This window comes from Micromesistius poutassou (assembly GCF_964030765.1).
Source record: "Micromesistius poutassou genome assembly, chromosome: 22".
NCBI classification, from domain to species: Eukaryota; Metazoa; Chordata; class Actinopteri; order Gadiformes; family Gadidae; genus Micromesistius; species Micromesistius poutassou.
Window position 1 is genome coordinate 14,069,492 of NC_140292.1, and position 23,216 is coordinate 14,092,707.

Genomic DNA, 23,216 nt, shown 5'->3' on the forward strand with positions numbered 1-23,216 from the left:
TCTGTAGAGAGCAAACCCAACCGGTCTATTTACTTCCCATGGAAAGAGTAAGGATTGGCACAATGTTTAGACATAGTATTTTCTTCAGAATACGTTTGCAGATGTGGAGTACAAATATAGGAGGTCGACATCATAGGCTTGGCGACCCCCGCTCTCCTCTCGTCTGGTCCTTGTCTTTGGCTGTGAGACAATTATCATCAGAAAAGCTCTGGCGCCCTCTGGTGCCCATACGAAAAAAAGAAGACAAAATCGAACGACTCTCCATCCCTAATAGATTGTTGTCCTTGCAATTTCATGCAGCGCTAAAGCATCTTTAAAATGGCGTTATACATCTGAGTTAGCACCGCCAGGTGGACCGGCAGACAGGATTGGCGATCCTGCGTTGCAGGGGAACAGGTCAGCCAGGAGAGGGCGTTGTACTGCTCCAAAACAAACCTGACAGGGGGAGACAGAACACATTAATAAACAGCCTAAACACTCACCATTTTAAATATTCTCCATCTCCAGATCCAGTGAATAAACCCAATTTAAACCTATAAACAGTCTTGATGAAAAATCACAAAACAAGCTATTATCAACAAAAAGGACCACGTATGATGAATGAAAGTGTATGCATAAAGGTATGTATTATTTCTGATATAAAAATAAATATTGTTTCCATGTAATACCACGTAATTTAAATCTAAATCTGATTTAAATCTAAATATGATTCAAAATGTAGAAGGCTACAGGACTGATGGAGCCACGTTGGCTCTCTGGATATTGATGGTCAAACCCTGGCTTCATAAAACAACCAGAGCAATGAACACTGAGCGGACATATGAACGTTGGACAGAATATTTCAGATTATGGGCTTCAATCCAATCCTTCTTCTTGGAGGATGGAGTAAACGTTGGGGCAGAAACAGAGTGATGGACGATCTGTTCCTAACCATAGAGGAATCGTTTTCTCTATGGTTAGGTTATGAACACAGACCACTGCGTCAATCACATTTCATCCAATTATTATGTCAGGCCCTCACAGAACATAATATGCCGCCTGAAAAGTTGTAAAAATAAGCAGGATAGTTTTGATTTCAGATTAAGCGTTAATAATCTTTAGATTAAAACTGAGCAACTAAAAATAAAAATAACAATAATTCTTATAATTGTCAGTATTAATAATAATAATAAAATAAGATGATGGAATACAATTTGGATACATTTATATAATAATAATAATAATAATAATAATAATAATAATAATAACAATTAGAATAATAAATTAATAAATTCTAATAATTATAATTCTTACACTAATAATTCTTATGATAATAATAAGGTCAGCTGACCTGAGAACATCAGAAGTGGTTTTAGAATCCAGAGGGTGAGAAATCCTCTTGGCCTTGTCCGACACTGGCTCTTCTGATTGGGCCATGGAGATATGGTGATGGAGAGAGGCCTGGGGGGAGAGCAGACAGGGAGAACATAAATATGACCTTCTCAACGCACTTAGCTATGTGTATAACGCACGACTGCCAAGCATGGGGGAGTTTTACCAAAACACCAATTAGTTGTGTTCTTCAGTTGATTAGACCCTAGCACTGCCTCTAAATAATGTCATGTTATGAGAGACGGCTTGACACGTGTAATCATGTTTGTACTCGCTCAACAATTTCAAGCTCAACAACTTTCCTCGATGCTGGGTTGGCCGTCGGTACCGTTCCGTACATGCAGATATTCACACGGTTTTCATCAGACAGACAGGGGACAAACACTAGGCTAGACTGGACCATATTTTACCTGTTAGCCCTCCATCTTTAACCTGACAGTTTCCTTTTAATTCGTCTCTGTCTCTAACATGTCTTCACAGTTCTTCTTTTTTTTTCTTGCCTTTGTTTCATTTATTTCGTTGTCTGTTTGTAGCTGTTATGAAATGTCCGGCTACTGCCTGTTTGGCCGGGACAATTCCCCTGTAGTGTGTGCTCTGACCCCAGGCTGGCTGGCTGACACTAGAGGAACACGTCTGGGCCAAAAGGCTGTCGCCCTGATTAGAGCTTTAAGGAACGTTGATGCTCTGTTAACGCTGTTACCTTCAGGAACAGCGGACACTGCTTCTGGGCCTGGGGGTAGGAGGCCCAGAACCAGTGGGGCAGCCCAGCAGCCTGGGCCGTGGAGACGTAGTAGCCCAGGGCCAGGGGCTGCTGCTTCAGCTCCTCAGCGGGGTGGTCCCTGGACAGCAGGCGGTCCCCTTGGCTCTGCCGCCACAGCAGGAAACAAATAATAGAATGAATCATGGACACACTAACTAACTCATGAGCTAACTCAGCTCGCTTAGTGTTTGTGTGTGACCGTGTTTCAAATATACAGAGGATGGAGAAATTACATTCTGATTGTTGTCGTCTTCTGTCTGATGACTGGGGAGTGTCATGATCGATTGCCATGACTATTGTTTAATAGTAGAAGTTCAATCATTCCTTAATATTATGTTCATGGTTTCACAGGAAATGACACACCTAATATCCGTATTAAATGCAATTGTGCAAAAAAATTTTTTTTTATCTTTTTCAAATGATAGTTAGTAGTAGTAGTAATTGTCAGAAGTCCTGAATCCCTAAAAGCGCTTTGTGATCTTTTGGAAACAAATATCCATGTGTCTTTACATCATATATTAGTAACAGGACACTGTTGCTGGTGTGTGTCACTGTCTTATGTGTTGTCCCCTAACTCCACACATGGCAGAACAAACAGCCCTCCTTCAGAGGCCCACCAAACACGGCCCACATCTTCACCCACTAAGAACCCGTCTCTGTCCTCTCATGGCCTGATGATCATCACCAGGTCACCTGATGATCATCACCAGGTCACCTGATGATCATCACCAGGTCACCTGATGACCATCACCAGGTCACCTGATGACCATCACCAGGTCACCTGATGATCATCACCAGGTCACCTGATGATCATCACCAGGTCACCTGATGACCATCACCAGGTCACCTGATGATCATCACCAGGTCACCTGATGATCATCACCAGGTCAGGCTTGATAGGCTAAGAAGCTGTGGTCGCTCACCCGGGCGTGCTGAAAGTGCGAGCCGATCCCCATTCCGCTGGGGGAGCCGGGGGAGGGCACGGGGGAGGAGTTGGGGGAGGGGTGGAGGTTCCCTGTGATGAGCATCATGTCGTGGCCGATGTCGTTCTCCAACTCATCCGTGTCAGGGAAGGGCAGGTCGAACATATCGTCTGGAAAAGAGGAGAGGGAATGTTTGTAAACACATATGCCGCTTTTCCACCGCCAGTACCAGCTCGACTCGACTCGACTCGCCACGCCTTTCTTGCGTTTCCATTGGCAAATAAAGTACCTGGTACCTAGTACCGGGTACTTTTTTTAGTACCAACTCCGTCGAGGTTCCAAGCGAGCGGAGTAGGTACTTTTGTGTGACGTAAACAGGCTGCTGGCCACTGATTGGCCAGCGGCTGTAAATGGGAATAATCACTCAAAGTTAAGTTGTGTCCGGCGTGGTTGGAGTCCACGAACCCGCTCCCGAGGGGGACACTGATCAGCGTTTCGCCGTGTGTGTCGCTCCTTTCCCGGGGCTAGAGTTAGGCTGCGCGTGGTTGTGTGTGTCGGCCGTGGTTGTGTGTGTCCGGCGTGGCTGGAGTCCACGGACCGGCTCCGGAGGATCAGCGTTTCGCTGTTTCGTTTTAGTGTCGTTCCTTTCCCAGGGCTTGAGTTTCGCCTCCATCAACGTTACCGTATGACAACAATAGACGCGCAGTCATTGAGCTTTTTATTTTATTTTATTTCCCATCATAACCTTTCCCGGGAATCAGGAAATAGTCTTGATCAGATTCAGATTTCCCGGGAATCGCGTCTCCCGTGATTAAAACCTCTCCACCAATGCAGCATGTTGCTGTCAGCGGGGATGACTTGGGGTCGCAGTTTACTGCTCAGGCTGGCTGCTCCGTGCGTTATCCATTTTCGAATCAGGATATATTATTCGCTTGATTAGAGCGCTTGACTCGTACGCAGGCTTTTGAACACATGGCACTCGACGAGAAAATCAGAAAACGTCACGCAAGGATCGTTAAGAAGAATCGATAACATTGGAGGCGTACAAATCCGATGGAATTGGTTAGTTGGAACCGGTTCTGAGAAGAAACCGGTTCTCGATTCCCACCCCTAGTCTCTTATTTATTTTATTTATTTAAATTCCAGAGCATTAGATACTCAGACTCACTGTTGTCTGAGTCTTTTGAGTACCTTGAGTAGAATGCACGAAGACACACACACACACACACGTACACACACATGCACACACGTACGCACACACATGCATGCATGCACCCAAGACCATATTGTGTAGGTGAGGGTGGGCCTACCGGTGTTGTCCTCGGTAGGGTAGGAGCTGGGGGCCAGCTGGGTGGTGGCCGAGGTGGGGAACACCAGGATGTGGGTGCAGGACGCGTCTTGGGGTGTGTTGAGCTGAGACGTCTGGAGGTTCAGAGCGGTACTGCGGCCAAACACCGAGCCCATGGTCACCGCATCTACACGCACACACACGCACGCACGCACACACGCACACACACACACACACACACACACACACACACACACACACGCACGCACGCACGCACGCACACACGCACGCACGCACACGCACACACACACACACACACACACAAAAATTTGCATTATTGTTGTTACTTTTTTCTTGTATCTTTTTTCATATTTTAAATTCAAAAAACGTACACGGTTCTATTACCGCCGTACACTAAAGACAAATACAATAAAAGCAGTAAAACCTGTAATAATTAAAATGTCTATTTTGTCAAACAAACATTTACAAAAAATAAACATCCAAGATGATGATGATGTTACTCTACATCAGGGTTCCCCAATTAGTTTTGCCAGAGGGCCAAATTTGGTCAAGCATGCCACGCCAACGGCCGAGATATCGTTTTATTTTTTTAATTCGCCATTTTTATGTGCACATTTTGCTTTAATTATCATTACTATAACTAGTAGTAGTTGAAAATACCCTGTGTTAGGAGTCACACAATAATGCTCTCTTGAAACAAAATTTGTCCAAAACCTACCATTAATTTATTAAAATGCCGCTGGAACATCAGCAAACAAAAAGTCCAGCAAACAAACACGCACACAGTGCAGCAGCCCCAAACATAAAAACTTAAATAGCATCAGCACAGTGTGTCTTCAACAGGACATTGGGCCTGGTGCCATCCATCCAGATCAGTGTGTGTTCACATCCACTCTCTTCCCCTCTCTATATGTCTCTCCCTCCCTCTCTAAGAGACACAGGAAGATTTTAGTTAGTTAGCTTTAAAATGTGATACCACAATATGTGACATTAGTTTTAAACTTTTTAAATATGTGTAGAAAATAACGTCAGTCTGTAAACAACAACAAAAAAAATAAAATAATAATAATTACATGTGAATGCCACTGGGTCAGCGCGGCCGGACATTTGGCCCCTGCGGGCCGGATCTGGCCCGCGGGCCGCTAATTGGGGTTCACTGCTCTACATCCTTACCAACCACAGGACACTATAAGCATCTATCAGACCCACCTGGCATCACCACCAGGGAGCCCTGGGGCTCCATGGCCACCAGGCAGGCGCTCAGGATGGACGGCGAGTCGGCTGCAGAGATGCCACACATGCGGCACGCCTCCCTCAGCTGACGGCTGATAGAGTGGAGGGAGTGCTCCCCCAGCAGAGAGCTCCAGTCTGGGGGAGAGGAGGAGCAGGAGCAACAGGAGGAGGAGGCGGAGGAGGAGGAGGAGGAGGAGGAGCAGGAAGATCAGGATGAGGTGAAGGAGGAGAAGGAGGAGGAGGAGCAGGAGTAGAAGAAGGAGGAGGAGCAGGAGCAGGAGGAGGATTAGGAGGAGAAAAAGGAGGAGGAGGAGGAGAAGCAGAAGGAGGAGGAGGAGAATGTGGAGGAGAAGGAGGAAGAGGAAGAGGAGCAGGAGACATAGTATTACTTAGTATTGGGTCATTTAGCAGACACTTTTATCCTTTGACATGACTAAGTGAGGCTGAGAACCCAATCCATTCAAAGTTGGAGCAATTGCAAAAAGAGGTAACAGACATTGAGAAGAAATTAGCTGTGTATTCCATGTAACATATTTTAAGTTTTTGGTCTGTTTTGTAAAAGATCACTGTAGATCAATAAGTGTGTGTCATATCGTCAATGTTTGAAGCAGAAATAGTTCCTTTGGAAAACCAGAATGTCAGACTAGGGCGAGAGACGAGGCAATCATCTTTAACCTATCAAGTCACACATCCAAGTTAGAGAACGTGAAACGCCCACTAAAAACCACCAGTTAAATTCTGTACAGAATAAGATCTTATAATCTATGATGCATACACAAAATCGTTGGAACTAAACATAAACCAATAGTAATAATAGCAATAATTAATTAATGTAATATTAATTTAATATTAATTAATATAACAAACTGGCAATGACAGTGTCAACAGACACAAGAGAGAGAGAGCAAGAGAGAGCGAGAGAGAGAGAGCGAGAGAGAGAGAGAGAGAGAGAGAGAGAGAGAGAGAGAGAGAGAGAGAGAGAGGAGATAAATGACGTCCCTCATATCTGCTCCCAGTAGTAAAGTATCTGATGAGTAAGAGTATAGGATAAGATTATATAATAAAAGTATATGATAAGAGTATATGATAAGAGTATATGATAAGAGTATATGATTAGAGTATATGATAAGAGTATATGATTAGAGTATATGATAAGAGTATATGATTAGAGTATATGATTAGAGTATATGATTAGAGTATATGATTAGAGTATATGATAAGAGTATATGATTAGAGTATATGATAAGAGTATATGATAAGAGTATATGATAAGAGTATACGATAAGAGTATACGATTAGAGTATATGATTAGAGTATATGATAAGAGTATATGATAAGAGTATATGCAGCTGACTTAATAACTTAATCTCCAATCATGCAAAGTACGTAAACGTTTTGAAATTACTTCAAAATGTTATATTGTACGATTCTTTTAAAACTAAACCATTTTGTCTTGATTACCTTTGAGCTCCCCGTGGCCCAGCCGGCCCAGCCGACCAATCACCAGCCTCCACGGCATGGAGCTCATCTGGATGAGGCCCACACACCACTCCCACAGCTTCTGCAGCCCCGCCTTCCTGGGGGACACCTTGGGCCGCCGTGCTCTGCACCACACACACACACACACACACACACACACACACACACACACACACACACACACACACACACACACACACACACACACAGGTTGAGGAGAAGGTTTACAGATCTCTTTGTCAAAGTACATGAAGGAATTTCATTTAACTCAATTACATTATATATATATTTGATCTTTCGATATTTTATGATATGTATGAAATATTTTTGAATGTAATTAGTTTATATATATATTCTATATTACAATATAGAATATAAATATTAGAATATATATATACATTTAGTAGATTAAGTCATAAATTAAGACAAAAAACTAAAAGAAACGAAAACTAAAAGAAAAAAAGTTTTACAGCTACAGAGTCTCCATGAAAAAACATCTGAACTAGAAAGCTTTTGCAGGATAAAGCGTGCCCATCCCATCCATGGAACGCTTCTCTATAAATGTTGACCCTCGTCCATTTCCTCCCCACTATGGGAAACAGAACGTTCTTCTGTCAAAGACCCAGCTGTAGCTCCAGCTCAGGCCACTAGAAGCCGTTCATAGGAAACAGTGAATAGTTGAGTTCAAATGATGTATTCTTGGTTCCTGTTCCTGTGTGTCAAGTGGACTGCATGAGAACGCAGCTGAACTGTTCAACGTGAAGCCCTCACCTGTTGGGGACGTCGATGTTGATGACGCAGGTCTCAAGCAGCTCCCCCTGCTGGTCGGTGCAGGACACCAGGATGCAGCGCTGGTCGTGGGACAGGCAGTACCCCACGAACAGCACGTTGTACCTGGGAGGGACCTCCGCCCACACCTCCCCAGGCTCCGGTTGCTTGGGCCGCGGGGCGCCCAGGATGAAGAGGGGCGAGTACAGCTGCACAGGCCTCGGGGGCTGGGGGAGGAGGAGGGAGGAATGCAGTAAGCTCCAATAGATTCGATTAGCCGATGCTACATTGCATTGCATGGCATTAGATTGGGTTGGATATTAAGTATTATAATCATCTATGGCATTAAGTGGTGTTTGATCCCATGTGATATTACTAACCTACCATACAGTACATCTCACCCTTTCACACATCAACACGCATCCAAATGTAGGTTTTAGATGTAGGAACATGCCCCATCTGGTGCTACGTTAATCCAGTTTGTGACAACACAACATGTAAAAGTCACCAATTCCTGTCTAATTTCACACAAAAACTTAATTGACATTATATTAACATTCAAAAATAAATAAAAATATGTATATATAGCTCTGGGTATGTATACCCTCCCCATCCCCCTACCTCTGAACCCTTGAGCACCGAGTTGATGGTGGCCACGGGTCCGAAGCCGGTCAGCGACCTGACGTGTGTGTGCTGGGGCAGCGGGCGCCGGCACTGGGCGTAGCAGGAGAAGGCCAGGGAGCGGAGCTGCTGCAGGTAGAGGCGGCCCTCCCCGCCGGTGGGCTGCAGCAGGCTCTGACACGGCACCACCTGGGAGGGGGGCAGCAGAGAGCACAGAGACATCACTAGTGGTCCTCAGAGAGGAGAGGAGGGCAGCAGAGAGCACAGAGACATCACTAGTGGTCCTCAGAGAGGAGAGCAGAGAGCACAGAGACATCACTAGTGGTCCTCAGAGAGGAGAGGGGGGCAGCAGAGAGCACAGAGACATCACTAGTGGTCCTCAGAGAGGAGAGGGGGGCAGCAGAGCACAGAGACATCACTAGTGGTCCTCAGAGAGGAGAGGGGGGCAGCAGAGAGCACAGAGACATCACTAGTGGTCCTCAGAGAGGAGAGGGGGGCAGCAGAGCACAGAGACATCACTAGTGGTCCTCAGAGAGGAGGGCAGCAGAGAGCACAGAGACATCACTAGTGGTCCTCAGAGAGGGGGGCAGCAGAGCACAGAGACATCACTAGTGGTCCTCAGAGAGGAGAGGGGGGCAGCAGAGAGCACAGAGACATCACTAGTGGTCCTCAGAGAGGAGAGGAGGGCAGCAGAGAGCACAGAGACATCACTAGTGGTCCTCAGAGAGGAGAGGAGTAGAGAGCACAGAGACATCACTAGTGGTCCTCAGAGAGGAGAGGAGGGCAGTAGAGAGCACAGAGACATCACTAGTGGTCCTCAGAGAGGAGAGGGGGGCAGCAGAGAGCACAGAGACATCACTAGTGGTCCTCAGAGAGGGGGGCAGCAGAGAGCACAGAGACATCACTAGGGGTCCTCAGAGAGGAGGGCAGCAGAGAGCACAGAGACATCACTAGTGGTCCTCAGAGAGGAGGGCAGCAGAGAGCACAGAGACATCACTAGGGGTCCTCAGAGAGGGGGGCAGCAGAGAGCACAGAGACATCACTAGTGGTCCTCAGAGAGGAGAGGGGGGCAGTAGAGAGCACAGAGACATCACTAGTGGTCCTCAGAGAGGAGAGGAGGGCAGCAGAGAGCACAGAGACATCACTAGTGGTCCTCAGAGAGGACTTTCACAGTCAATGGGGCCCTGAATCTTGAATCCTTGTCTTTCCAACAAGTTTAGGATATGCAAGGAAATATATATATAAATAGATGAAACATTTATGTCAGGTATTTAATTATCCACCTACAAATGAATGTGAAGTCATATTTTAAGTCCCAACTATAATTGTGAATTATAATTTGGAAAACAAAAACATGTACAGAGCCTTTTCCACCGCATGGCGGGGCGGGGCGGATGGTCTCTGGTGAACCAGTGAATAACCAGGTTGTACCTGTAGTACCAGCGCGGTGCTGATGGTCTCTGGTGAACCAGTGAATAACCAGGTTGTACCTGTAGTACCAGCGCGGGGCGGATGGTCTCTGGTGAACCAGTGAATAACCAGGTTGTACCTGTAGTACCAGCGCGGGGCGGATGGTCTCTGGTGAACCAGTGAATAACCAGGTTGTACCTGTAGTACCAGCGCGGGGCGGATGGTCTCTGGTGAACCAGTGAATAACCAGGTTGTACCTGTAGTACCAGCGCGGGGCGGATGGTCTCTGGTGAACCAGTGAATAACCAGGTTGTACCTGTAGTACCAGCGCGGGGCGGATGGTCTCTGGTGAACCAGTGAATAACCAGGTTGTACCTGTAGTACCAGCGCGGGGCGGATGGTCTCTGGTGAACCAGTGAATAACCAGGTTGTACCTGTAGTACCAGCGCGGGGCGGATGGTCTCTGGTGAACCAGTGAATAACCAGGTTGTACCTGTAGTACCAGCGCGGGGCGGATGGTCTCTGGTGAACCAGTGAATAACCAGGTTGTACCTGTAGTACCAGCGCGGGGCGGATGGTCTCTGGTGAACCAGTGAATAACCAGGTTGTACCTGTAGTACCAGCGCGGGGCGGATGGTCTCTGGTGAACCAGTGAATAACCAGGTTGTACCTGTAGTACCAGCGCGGGGCGGATGGTCTCTGGTGAACCAGTGAATAACCAGGTTGTACCTGTAGTACCAGCGCGGGGCGGATGGTCTCTGGTGAACCAGTGAATAACCAGGTTGTACCTGTAGTACCAGCGCGGGGCGGATGGTCTCTGGTGAACCAGTGAATAACCAGGTTGTACCTGTAGTACCAGCGCGGGGCGGATGGTCTCTGGTGAACCAGTGAATAACCAGGTTGTACCTGTAGTACCAGCGCGGGGCGGATGGTCTCTGGTGAACCAGTGAATAACCAGGTTGTACCTGTAGTACCAGCGCGGGGCGGATGGTCTCTGGTGAACCAGTGAATAACCAGGTTGTACCTGTAGTACCAGCGCGGGGCGGATGGTCTCTGGTGAACCAGTGAATAACCAGGTTGTACCTGTAGTACCAGCGCGGGGCGGATGGTCTCTGGTGAACCAGTGAATAACCAGGTTGTACCTGTAGTACCAGCGCGGGGCGGATGGTCTCTGGTGAACCAGTGAATAACCAGGTTGTACCTGTAGTACCAGCGCGGGGCGGATGGTCTCTGGTGAACCAGTGAATAACCAGGTTGTACCTGTAGTACCAGCGCGGGGCGGATGGTCTCTGGTGAACCAGTGAATAACCAGGTTGTACCTGTAGTACCAGCGCGGGGCGGATGGTCTCTGGTGAACCAGTGAATAACCAGGTTGTACCTGTAGTACCAGCGCGGGGCGGATGGTCTCTGGTGAACCAGTGAATAACCAGGTTGTACCTGTAGTACCAGCGCGGGGCGGATGGTCTCTGGTGAACCAGTGAATAACCAGGTTGTACCTGTAGTACCAGCGCGGGGCGGATGGTCTCGGGCAGCAGCTTGAGCATCTCTGTGTAGCAGCGCAGCAGCCCCAGCAGCCAGATGCTGCCTGGCTCCACCTCCTCCCCCTCGTCCTCCGGGCCCCCGCCCCCCCCCACTCCGCTGGAGCACAGGAAGGGGTCAACCATGTAGATGACGATGGCGGGGGGGTGGGTGAGACTGTCCACCGACTCCCCCAGTGTGGGGATGCCTATCCTCGCTTGCTCAGGGGTCCTGGAAGAGAACAAGACACACCAAACAACGGTCAATGGTACTCAGCAGACTTCTGAATAGTGCTGTGTGTATGTGTCTGTAAATACAACAAAAAAAGTATTTTTTCTTGGGACAATTTCTGAAATATATTTTTTGTTCAATTTGAAAAAACAAAACAAAAAAACAGTCAATCATCTGGAAGCACAAAACATTTCTGCCCATTATTGTATCCCCATGTGTATTCAGCCATGTCTCTTGTTTCCCAGGACTGTACTGTAAAACTTAAGTGATCAGTAGCTATATTTAGTCCATGATTGAGTGTGCAGCCAAAACCATAACGGCACCATCGTGTTTGCACCTGTTAGTTCATTGTTGACGTAATAGTGTATAGTCCTGTGTGTGCTCGGGTTCGTAGGGTTTTAAGATTAAGCTTTCCTAGTATTCTTTGCTGTATTCTTTATTTTATTCTTTATTTTATTCTTTGCTGTATTCTTTATTTTATTCTTTATTGTATTCTTTACTGTATTCTTTATTTTATTCTTTATTGTATTAATTACTGTATTATTTACTGTATTCTTTACAGTTTTCTTTATTTTATTATTTTTTGTATTATTTACTGTAATCTTTATTGTAGTCTTTACTGTATTCTTTATTTTATTATTTTTTGTTATATTTACTGTATTACTGCTTTCTTTGTTGTATTCCTTATTGTATTCTTTACTATATTCTGTATTATTTACTGTATTCTTTATTGTATTATTTACTGTATTTTTTGTTGTATTCTTTATATTATTCTTTACTGAATTACTGTATTTTATTCTTTATTGTAATATTTACTGTATTCTTTGTTGGATTCTTTGTTGCTGCCGGGAGTCACCAGTAAATCATTTACAAACCTCTGCCTCAAGTGTGTTAACTGAACCATACACAGTTCAGATACAAAATGCTTTTCTTTATACTACACACAATCTACATGGAGTATTATGTACATTGACATTGAGTCATTAAACACCTTATCCAAAGCGACCAGTAAGGCTGACAACAATGAAAGTATATCATAAAAATTGGACAAACTTCAAAATGATCCTTAAAAAAGAGACGGTGGACAGTGTGCAGCTTAGTGTCAGGCCCTAAGACCTGCTCTCAGCCTGTAGTGAGAGGGGGGAGGGGTTCCTACAGTTCTGGGGGTTCTGCTGGTGTGTTGGCTGTTGTTGAGGAGGAAGAGGAAGAAGAAGTTGGGGGCCCTCCCTGCATCGTCTCCCCCGTCTGACTTCCCGATGGGGCTGGGGTGGTTCCTGAGCTGACGGCCACAGGGGCCTGCTCTCCGTCTGGGGCCCCTGGGGGCTGCTGGCCGGAGGACGCCGGGGGCTGGGGGATGGAGGTGGAGGTGGTGGTGGGGGGCGGTTGGTTGGGGGGCAACAAGAGGCTGCTGTCCAAAGGTAAGGCTGACAACTGCGGAGCTGAGAGAAGAACAAATACAGTGAATTAGGTTCATGGAACAGATATGACATAACCCTGGACCCATGGAGGCTAGCTAAGTGTTGGGATGCCACAGAGCCTTGCTCCAGGGCCAGGGGACTGCTCCTGACCAAATGGCTGCTCCCCACCACAGGTGTATGAATGAGTGTATGAAAGGGTGAATGTGAGGCACTAATGAGCGCTTTATGTAGTCACAGGTCATAGGTCACAGGTCAGAAAAGTGCTATTTAAATGCAGTCCATTTACAAGGGAAGAAGAATCCTGGGAGGTCATCCATGACAAAATAAAATATAAAATCTGAAAATGCAGCGTAAGCAGCAGATGTGTTAGTGATCCTGACATTTCAGTTCCTGTTTTTTCCTGTTCCTGTGCTTTTGTTTACATTTTGTAAGTCAGTTGGTTGTGTCATGTGCTCTGCTGTTTGTTTTGGATTGCCATGTGCTTTTGACTGCACCCTGCTACTTCCTGTCTTTGTTTGTATTGCCGCCTTTTTGAGAACACACCTGTTGTTCATTTGTGTTGATTGGTTTGTGGGTATTTAAGCTCAGTGTGCCCATCAGTCTCTGTCAGGTCGTGCCAGTATGTTACCTGTGCCTTGCTGAAAATAAACTCAGAGAAAGCTTTTTGAAATCAAGCCATTTGTCTGTGATCCTTTTCTACTGAAAGCCTAACAAGATGATTCAAATGAAGCTTTATTGGTGTGTGACCCTCTCTCACCTAGCTGCTGCCTGCAGACAGAGGCATAGAGATTGAGTTTGCTGAGGTTGTCGTTGTGGTGCTGGCCGGCCCAGGGTCCCGTGAACCACTGGTCGGGCTGCTGGTCCTCCGGGCCGGCCCTCCCCCCCTCCTCCCCCACGTGCACGATGCCGGTCCGGGACACCCGGGACAGGGGCCGGTGCTTCCCCAGCCGGCAGGTCTGGAAGGAAGTGGGTGATCAGCGTCATGGCTCAATGAAACGTCTCTGTGAGCAATAATCATTATTAAGGCAGGCAGCGAGACAGCAGTACCAATGTTCATATACTGCATGTCATGATCATCCACTGTGGTCCTAAACAAATTATTATTATTTAATTGAATACAACAAAAACAAAGACAAAATGTTATAATTACACATTAGGGCTGAAGCACTCAGCTACTGCAGGTCATCCCTTAAACCATGGCTGCCCATTTTGGGGCCCGCACCTTGCCCACTGTATAACTTTGTATTAAATTGTAATATTCTATTTTTTTTTGCTTTATCTGACTCTCACCTAGATGATATCCTTAATTTGTCAGTTATTCAGCTAGAGCCTGATATTGAGAGACTTTAAAAAACCAAGGACAGGCTTTGTGTCTCCCACTCCGTACTTCAGGCAGAATGTATAGGCCTAGTTCTCCAATGAGTCACCTTGGAGTTCTGCTCTGTAACATTAATGGGGGCATGTTTTGTGTTACTTTGTTTATTGAACTAGTAAGTACAGTACTGATTTCTACAAACCTTCTCAAGCTGTTGTCCAATTCTACTACTATTACAGCTTTGAAAAATGATTGTATAAAACCAGTGAAGAATGTATTTTGGTCCCATGGGGGCATGTTTTGTCCCATGTTACTTTGCCTATTGCACTAAATGTCTTTGTATTTGAAGATATAGGCCCAAGGCCACGTAATGTTCCATGTCTGTCTTCAAATATTTCATAGTGCTTCAAATATTTTTCCAATTATAAAGAAGCCAGATTGATTTTCAGTCAATTTTTTAACACAAATTTGAAGCACAATTAACACATTTTTCATCATAAATTTTTCAAAATCACTTAATGTACAGCAAAATTAACATTTTGGCCCACGACCCTCCCCCAGATTCAATTTTTTGCCCTCCACTGGGAAGAATTTGGGAACCCCTGCCTTAGACCAACAGAAATAAATACAGATTCTCCTGTTTATTCTCTACCAGAACAAGGAGAACAAGGAGAACAAGGAGAACAAGGAGGAGAACAAGGAGGAGAACAAGGAGGAGAACAAGGAGGAGAACAAGGAGGAGAACAAGGAGGAGAACAAGGAGGAGAACAAGGAGGAGAACAAGGAGGAGAACAAGGAGGAGAACAAGGAGGAGAACAAAGAGATGAAAAAGGTGAAGGAGGAGGAGAACAAGGAGGAGAACAAGGAGGTGAAAGGAGGTGGTACCTCGTAGACGGCGCTGAGCTCGGTGAAGAAGGCGCGCGCCCCGGCCAGCATGAGGGGGCTGTCGGGGCAGAGCACCAGGTAGGCCACGTCGCTCGGGCCCCCGTAGGGCTCCAGCAGCAGCTTGTCCCAGAGGGGCAGGGCCAGCGGGGACAGTGCCAGGATATCCCGCTGGCGGTCGTATCCCAGCAGCAGCGGGGGGATGGGCAGTGGCTCGGGAGACTCCTCTGAACCTGGGGGGGCAGAGCGCCGTAGAGCCATGAGGTCAGGAATCAAACCAAAGAGAGAGCAGAACCACTGAGCACCTGTGGTTACTGGGATGCTATTAACTAACTACTACTCGCTCACTGCTCATCATACTTAACCTTTTGCTGCTTTATGCTGCCATGATATGCTGCCCCTTACTAACAGCCCTGGAGGAGGGATGCCCTGTCTGTCTTCCTCTCTAGCAGGCCTTTCACACATGCACTGTACGGCAGACATTCTCGCTGTATGTGTGAATGCAAATGCCCTAATCCAGAGTTTACCCGCCATGCCCCTAGTGTAGAGTCCGAGCGAGTGGGCGTGTTGCTTACGTGTGGATGCTGTTTCTATCATGCGACCGGGAGCAGGGAGTGGAGCTCCTTCCTACTTTTCTCTTCTTGTCTGTATTTTAACCCTTAACCCCTGGATAAAGCCTCCGCAACGATCCAATAATGAATGAATAAAACAGGAGGTATGAAGTGAGGCCCCTCACCGTATGAGCCCCGCCCGGCCATCTTGTGGAACTGCTGCCAGGTGAGCGGGCCCTGGACGTGCTGGATGTTCTCCCAGGTCCGGCCACTCTTCTTCTTCTGGATGGCGTCCTGCAGGAAGGGCTGCAGGGAAAGCAGCACGCGCACCACCTCCTGGGACGACAGCAGGCTCATGTCCACTACTGGAGACACACATGCAGACACACACGCAGACACACACACACACACAGACACACACACACACACACACGCAGACGCACACACAGACACACACACAGACACACACACAGACACACACGCACACACACACACACGCAGACACACACAAACAGATATATATTCACAAAGACAAACACGCAGACACACACCCAGACACACATGCAGACACGCACACAAACACACACACACACACGCAGGCACACAAGAACAGATATATACACACAAAGACACACGCAGACAGACACACGCACACAGACACAAACAGACATACACACACGCAGACACACACACAGACACACAGGCAGACACACACGCAGACACACACACAGACAGACACACGCGCAGACACACACGCACACAGATACACGCGCAGATACACGCGCACACAGACACACACGCAGACATGCACACAGACACAAACAGACAAACACACACGCAGACACCCACACACGCATACATTAACAAACACAAAAATAAAGCCTTCACAAAGATAATATATTGACAAAGCATTAAAGTCTGCAACCAAGATAACGCGGCCAGAAGGGTAACATGGAAACAAAGACAAATACACACACATATATCTACAAGATAAAGCATCAGGAACACTATTGTATATTTATATACAAAAATATGATACACACATATAACACATCCACAATAAAGTATTACATCGCCAATAAAGTATTAAATCAACAATAAAGTATTACATACATCATAAAGTATAACATCAGCGATAAAGTATTACATCCAAAATAAAGTAATACATCCACAGTTGGACACATAATATTGTGCATACACATTTCAAATGATGTGGGAGGACAACCCTTAATCCCTATTACAGCTTTAATATAACAATGTTGAGAATCTGTTATCAGTGTTCCCACAACCCTCTCTTCCAGTCCCCAGGGGCTGCACCATTATCACCAAAATTATAGTTGCGATTATTTTCCCCAATATTGTGATTGCAATTATTCACAAAAATGAACAGAGGCGATCGTCGATTGAATTTATATTTGTCGTTTTTAATTCGATTTTAATAGGCCTCCATATTGAGATATATCATGATTCATTTTATTTTCTATATTTCCATAAATGCATTGCGCCCTTTCACAATGAGTTCATTGGAGAGGCTGACGTTGGCTGATCATTTAATGAATTGTGCATCCCTAGCACGCGTGTCCCACTCACCTTTGGCATGCGACCAGGGGTGCAGAGCCGTGCTCCGCACCACGGCCGTGTCCACGGCGCCCCCTGCAGGGTTGTCTACGTACTGCAGGCCCTGCTCCAGCGCGTTGTAGCACTCCACGCACGCGTCGCTCCCGTCCGCCCACTGCTTGTCCGCCATGCAGCTCTGCAGCAGCGCGCCGTGGCGCCCGTGACAAGAGCAGCCGGGCGGCAGGTGCAGTGAGGCCAGCGACGCCACGGGCTGCGAGCACTGCTCCTGGATCAGCACCATGACCGCCGGCGGTGCTGGCGGTGAGTCCTGCGGTCGCTTGGCGTGGGGGTCGCCCATGGGGGGGTCCCGCCGGCACAGGGCCAGCCGGCGCTCGGCCGCGCGGCCCACCTCGGACCCCTGACCGAAGATGTCCATCTCGTCCTCCAGGAAGAGGCCCGTGCCGTGCGCCAGGCGGCGGTTGACCACGGCGCTGAACCCGCACATGCAGCGGTACTGGTCCTCCCGCGTGGAGTCGGGGATGTACACGCCCACGTCGGCGCCCTTCACGTTCATGTTGCACGCACAGATGCAGCAGCTGTCGAAGTTGCGGTCCTTGAAGAGGTTGAGCACCGAGTCGGACAGCAGCAGCACAGCGTAGAGGCTGTGGGCCTCGGGCAGCGAGGGCCCCGGCCGCGCATGGGGGTCCACGGAGGCCCCGGGGGGCAGGCCGGTGGACGGGGTGGAGGCCGGCGAGCTGAGCTCCGTGCCGTCCTGCCTCACTGAGCCCTGGCCGGAGCTGGCGGCATTGAGGCCCCGGGGGGTTCTTGGCGTGCGGGGCGTGGGCACGGAGAAGCGAGGCGTGGCGGGGGTGCCGACTGACGCGGTGTTGGTGCTCATCTGGACGTAGTCCTGCTCGGTGAGGGTGCTGACGCTGGGCACGTTGCTGGGAGGAGGAAACAGAGCATGGAGGAGGTTAACCCCTTAATGACGCTGTCAGCCCTGACACCATGCTGTATGCTGTAGGGAAGAGAGCGCCACACCAGAGACACTCCACAGGTTATGCTGCTATCAGGTGGCAAACGCGGCGCACACAATCTCCACAGAACTGAAGAAATAAAGGTCAACTCAACCCCAATACCTCAATAGAATCAAGGCACACCCTGTGCTGTTCCTGCCCTTTCATTTGTTTTGGGTAGCCCAACTGATTCCTTCGAGTAATACAACCTCCATGAATACCAAAAACGTCTTGTTCAATATAAGAAAAAAGCCTTAGTTTTATCACATCACACCAGAACCTTCAGGCAGTCCTTAGTGAACAGGAGGACTCACGTGTATCCGTCTCTCAGGAAGGGCGTGTGCTGCAACAGGGGGGAGGGGTAGAGCTCCACCCGGGGCAGGAGGGCCCAGGACGGCCGGTAGGAACACATCTCAGGGATCTGCAGCGGGGGGAGGCACTGGCTGGGGAGGTCGGTGAGGGGGGAGAACATGGAGCAGCCCGGGGGAGGCTAGAGGGGGAGCAGGGTGGGGGGGGTGTGAGAATGAGACGTCCCGTCTTCTACTTATCAACTACCTTCCAACATTACATAACTTAAAGTTACGTGATGAGCTAGTTCATGACAGCTGGTAGTTTGTGTGAATGTTGGAATACATATTCTCGCCACTTGTCAATGATCAGTTTAAACAAGAACACATACCATGGCTGCCTGGCTGGATGAACGACTAGATCAGCTTGTTGCTCATCACAAAACGTCACATCGCTCAAGTGAAAAAAAAAGGAATGACTAAATAACTAATAAAAAAAAAAGATTATGAACTCAATTAAAACCTATCCTGTCAAGTTGTACACTGCATTTGTGCATGTTGTTGTTTTTAGCAGCAAAGATTTTTTTGTCGCAAAATGGACTTGTGACACAAAGTGTCCCCAGAGCCCTGCAAACACACACACACACACACGCACACACACACACACACACACACACACACACACACACACACACACACACACACACACACACACACACACACACACACACACACACACACACACACACACACACACACACACACACACACCTTGAAGTCGTCATGTCGGGGGCTGACGTTGTCCTCATCCAGCTCCATGTGGTACTCAGGGTGGGGGTGGTGGTGATGATGGTGGTAGTGGTGGTGGTGGTGGTGGTGGGTGGAGCCCTGGTCTCCGCCCACCACCACCACAGGGGCCGGGGTCTCCAGACAGGCACTGTCGCGGTACGTCATGATGGGCGAGAACGCTGGGTGCTGCTCTAATGAGGGAGGGGTGGGGAACATACGCTGGAGATCTGCTACTGCTGAAGGGAGAGAGAGAGAGAGAGAGAGAGAGAGAGAGAGAGAGAGAGAGAGAGAGAGAGAGAGAGAGAGAGAGAGAGAGACAGAGAGGGAGAGAGAGAGAGAGAGAGAGAGACAGAGAGGGAGAGAGAGAGAGAGAGAGACAGAGAGGGAGAGAGCAGGAGCATGAGAGAGGGAGAGAGAGAGAGAGAGAGAGAGAGAGAGGGAGAGAGAGAGAAGGAGGATAGATAGATAGATATATAGATAGATAGATAGATATATAGATAGATAGATAGATAGATAGAGAGAAAGGAAAAGAGAGGGTGAACGAAGAAGACATTGAGACAGAGGTGGGTGAGTCGTTTTGCGGACGTCTGGATACAGGATACAGTGATGTGTGAAGGGTGGCCACAGCCGAAGCGATGCACTCACTTGAGGGGTACGGTACGGCCACTCTCCCCTCCTTCCCTGAAGGACGATCCTCCACTGGTTGAGGGATTATGGTGGAGTGCTGGTTTGGAAAAGTGCCCTTAAAAAGACGTTGAAATCAATTCATCTCAACGCACGTCTGTACATTTTAAGCTAATTGACCTAAGGCTGGCCGATAATTCAATGTTATACAGTGGTATATTGTGAAGTCATCAAGGTTAGCATGCATCCTAATTGGTGGTATAAATTCATAACAAGAAGTCAATCATAAGGGTTAGGTCTTCACATGATGCAAAGTATGGGGAAGGAAAATCATGTCTTATATCATCAATAACTTCAGTGAAATTACGCTCAAATTACAGAATGTCAAATTTTTTTGCTTGCATATTTCGATAAATGTATTGTGGGTGTGATATTCCCCATTGGTGTTGTTATTCTTGAATATACCGTAACGGTTCCCAACATTTCTTCACTATACCAGAGGCATAATTGTTTGTTTAGCATCCTTACCCCTAGTTCCTCGTCATCCTCATCGAAGATGTTATCCAGATCAGAGATGTTGACGGCCAGGTCTCCCTCTCTGGTCAGGGAAGGGTTTGTTTTGGCTGATCCTTCATCTTGGCCCGAATCAACCGTGGCTGGAACCAGAAAAACAAAAGATTTGGTCAGTACAACCGCAGCCAACAGAACCCCTTCACTAATGACTTCCACTCTACTTCTAGAGATAGACTTTAGCGTGTTCCCCGAACAGAGTAGTGGAGAGTTGAGTATCCTGCAACAACCGCATGTCAGAGCAAGACTTCTCCTTGAGTGAGACTCAGTTAGACACAATAACAAACAGAGGAAAATTTAAGTTGTATTTCTCTGAAGGGATGCTTTCCCTAATGATATAATATAATCTGCACCTGTCAGTGGCCAAATCAAGCCCTTTTAATGGACGTCCATTGAGGACCACTGTTGCCCCACAGATGACACCACAGACCAGGTTCGTGCATTAAGGACCAATCCCAAGAATTGTTGTCTGCATTAGTCCCTTCAACTAGCCTGGAAATCCAGACCCACATCTAGAGAGCTGTAGGGTCTGGCAACGAGTAATGAAAACGGCCCAACTCGAGGGGCGGCACCAAGTATGCATTTGAAAATATCACTGCACACAATTGGATAACACTTCAACCAATCAGAAGAATACAAGGGGTGACGTGTCATGACCAGCAGAACTAACCAATAGAAAATCTTGCCGTATCCGGTCGGTAAAACAGCAACGCTTTTGGGCTGCCTACATCAGATAGACCGATGTGATTGGTTAATGTTCTGGGCCAGGGGAATCAGGGAACGAGTATATTGCTCATTCCCAGAGTGACTCGCTGAGCAAATTCAAATTGTGCTCTCGTGAGAACTCAGGATTTCCTTCCTTTACCCTTCAACACAAAATGTTCGGAAAATAGGGTCTAGGTTGTGCAGCTTGTGATTTTTCCTGTGAATTTCACCACCAACACCCAGTTGGTAACATTGATAATACTGCAAATGCAAGGGTGTTCATCAGGGGGCCGTAGCCTCAATCACCACTGTGCTACTTCATTCTAGATAGGTAGTGACATAACATTGATTTACATGAATAGCTTCAAGATCGATACTTGAGGAGTCGTTATTGATAAAGACGTGAGGCATTAGTAAAGGGGGTAAATGGTTTGCTCACCTGATTTGGGGGCGGAGCTGAAGATGGACATGGCGTCGTTCACGTCCAGGTGGGCGCTGTTGGTGGTGATGTCCTCACCCTGGTCATGTGATCAAGAACAGAATGGTCACATCTCAATGCTCAGTCAACTTTCCTACAAGTGGTTTGATTCATAACACAAGCATTATATTAACGCTAATACAGCATTAGGATAGAGTAAGGGTTAGGGTTGGGCTAAGGTATAGGCTTAGAGTAAAGCCCCTTTTCCACTGGCGGGTGCTCTTCAGCCCCAGCACGCCTCAGCCCAGCAGTGAGGGTGTGGTATAGCCCAGCTCAGTTACGGCTCGCGTTTCCACCACCGCCAGTATCCTTATGGTAGGGCGGGGTTTAAGCTGGATGGTGATAGCCGCCCTACGTAAGCATTGTGATCTCATAGCAGCCCGACACAGTGTAGCCTGATAATGAATTCAATGAAAAAGAAGAATGTGCACAATGAACAAAGAGCAACAAAGTAGGATGTCCAAGAAGGACGGCAAACTTTTGCACAACATTTTCTTCAATAAACAAAGCTTTCGCCGTTGTCCAGAAATACCTGGCGGGTACTGTGTTTGTTTGTTATTATCCCCCTGTCGCACGGAAGGGACGATTCTGTCGACCAATCAACGGACGGCGCCTTACAGTCTGCACCTTTGCAGACTGTACTGACCCGCACCCTCCGGTGGAAATGCGCCATATGGGTAAGGGTTAGGGTAAGGGTTACGGTTGGGGTAAGATTCAAGATTCAATACTTTATTGCCATACAACTCTGTACAAGTTGCTAGGGATTTGTTTCAGTGTGCTCATGACAGTACATAACAAGACACAAAAACAGGACATAGAACATAGAACAGAATTATGATTCTGGTTCATCCTGCCAGGGATCCCACTTGATAGAGACACAACAGATAAAGCAGATTAAAAAGGAAATCCCTTCACATAGGACATATCACTTATTTAAACCTGGTTGTCAGACCAGACCAAGTGTCAGATGTTTGTTTAAAGTGACAGGTGCTTATTAGTGTAGGTGATGTGCAAATCTGTACCCTTTAAGAAAACCGACAGCATGTAAAAACTGTATAATAAATACATTTGACTGTAATAAATAAATGTGCATGTCATACAGAGCCACTAGAGTCTACCTTCCTGGTATACTGGTGCAGGGATGTAGACTTGTTAAGAATTGTAATGGTACTGCAGTATGTGCTGTTGAGGAAGTGGGAGGTTTTTGTTTTCATGGCCCTCAACCTTCTACCTGATGGCAGTGAATTGAAGAGTGTGTTAGCAGGGTGAGATGTATCCTGAAGGATTTTCAGGCCTCTGCTATGGATACGGGCCTCATAGATGTCTGAGATGGGGCGGGAGTCTGCAGCCAATGATTTTGGAGGTTGTGTGGACAATCCTGTCTAGTGCATCCTCTGCTGG

At 47.3% G+C, this 23,216-nt stretch overlaps 1 protein-coding gene across 1 annotated transcript in view; it reads right to left on the minus strand.

The window, feature by feature from the left end:
- Positions 1–23,216, minus strand: part of LOC311367817 (mediator of RNA polymerase II transcription subunit 13-like) — a 93,935-nt gene that overhangs the window by 940 nt on the left and 69,779 nt on the right. The window contains exons 12-31 of the mRNA XM_084486647.1: positions 21,777–21,855; positions 20,591–20,718; positions 20,084–20,180; positions 19,421–19,674; positions 18,677–18,852; positions 17,380–18,290; positions 15,975–16,154; positions 15,242–15,471; positions 13,799–13,997; positions 12,780–13,062; positions 11,371–11,623; positions 8,465–8,653; positions 7,847–8,070; positions 7,058–7,200; positions 5,573–5,731; positions 4,365–4,529; positions 3,055–3,224; positions 2,072–2,236; positions 1,331–1,440; positions 1–435 (exon numbers count right to left, since the gene is read on the minus strand). The exon at positions 1–435 is cut by the window's left edge and continues 940 nt beyond it. Of these exons, the coding sequence (XP_084342773.1) occupies positions 303–435; positions 1,331–1,440; positions 2,072–2,236; positions 3,055–3,224; positions 4,365–4,529; positions 5,573–5,731; positions 7,058–7,200; positions 7,847–8,070; positions 8,465–8,653; positions 11,371–11,623; positions 12,780–13,062; positions 13,799–13,997; positions 15,242–15,471; positions 15,975–16,154; positions 17,380–18,290; positions 18,677–18,852; positions 19,421–19,674; positions 20,084–20,180; positions 20,591–20,718; positions 21,777–21,855 (4,248 nt within the window). The 3' untranslated portion in view covers positions 1–302. The remainder of the gene's footprint in view (positions 436–1,330; positions 1,441–2,071; positions 2,237–3,054; positions 3,225–4,364; positions 4,530–5,572; positions 5,732–7,057; positions 7,201–7,846; positions 8,071–8,464; positions 8,654–11,370; positions 11,624–12,779; positions 13,063–13,798; positions 13,998–15,241; positions 15,472–15,974; positions 16,155–17,379; positions 18,291–18,676; positions 18,853–19,420; positions 19,675–20,083; positions 20,181–20,590; positions 20,719–21,776; positions 21,856–23,216) is intronic.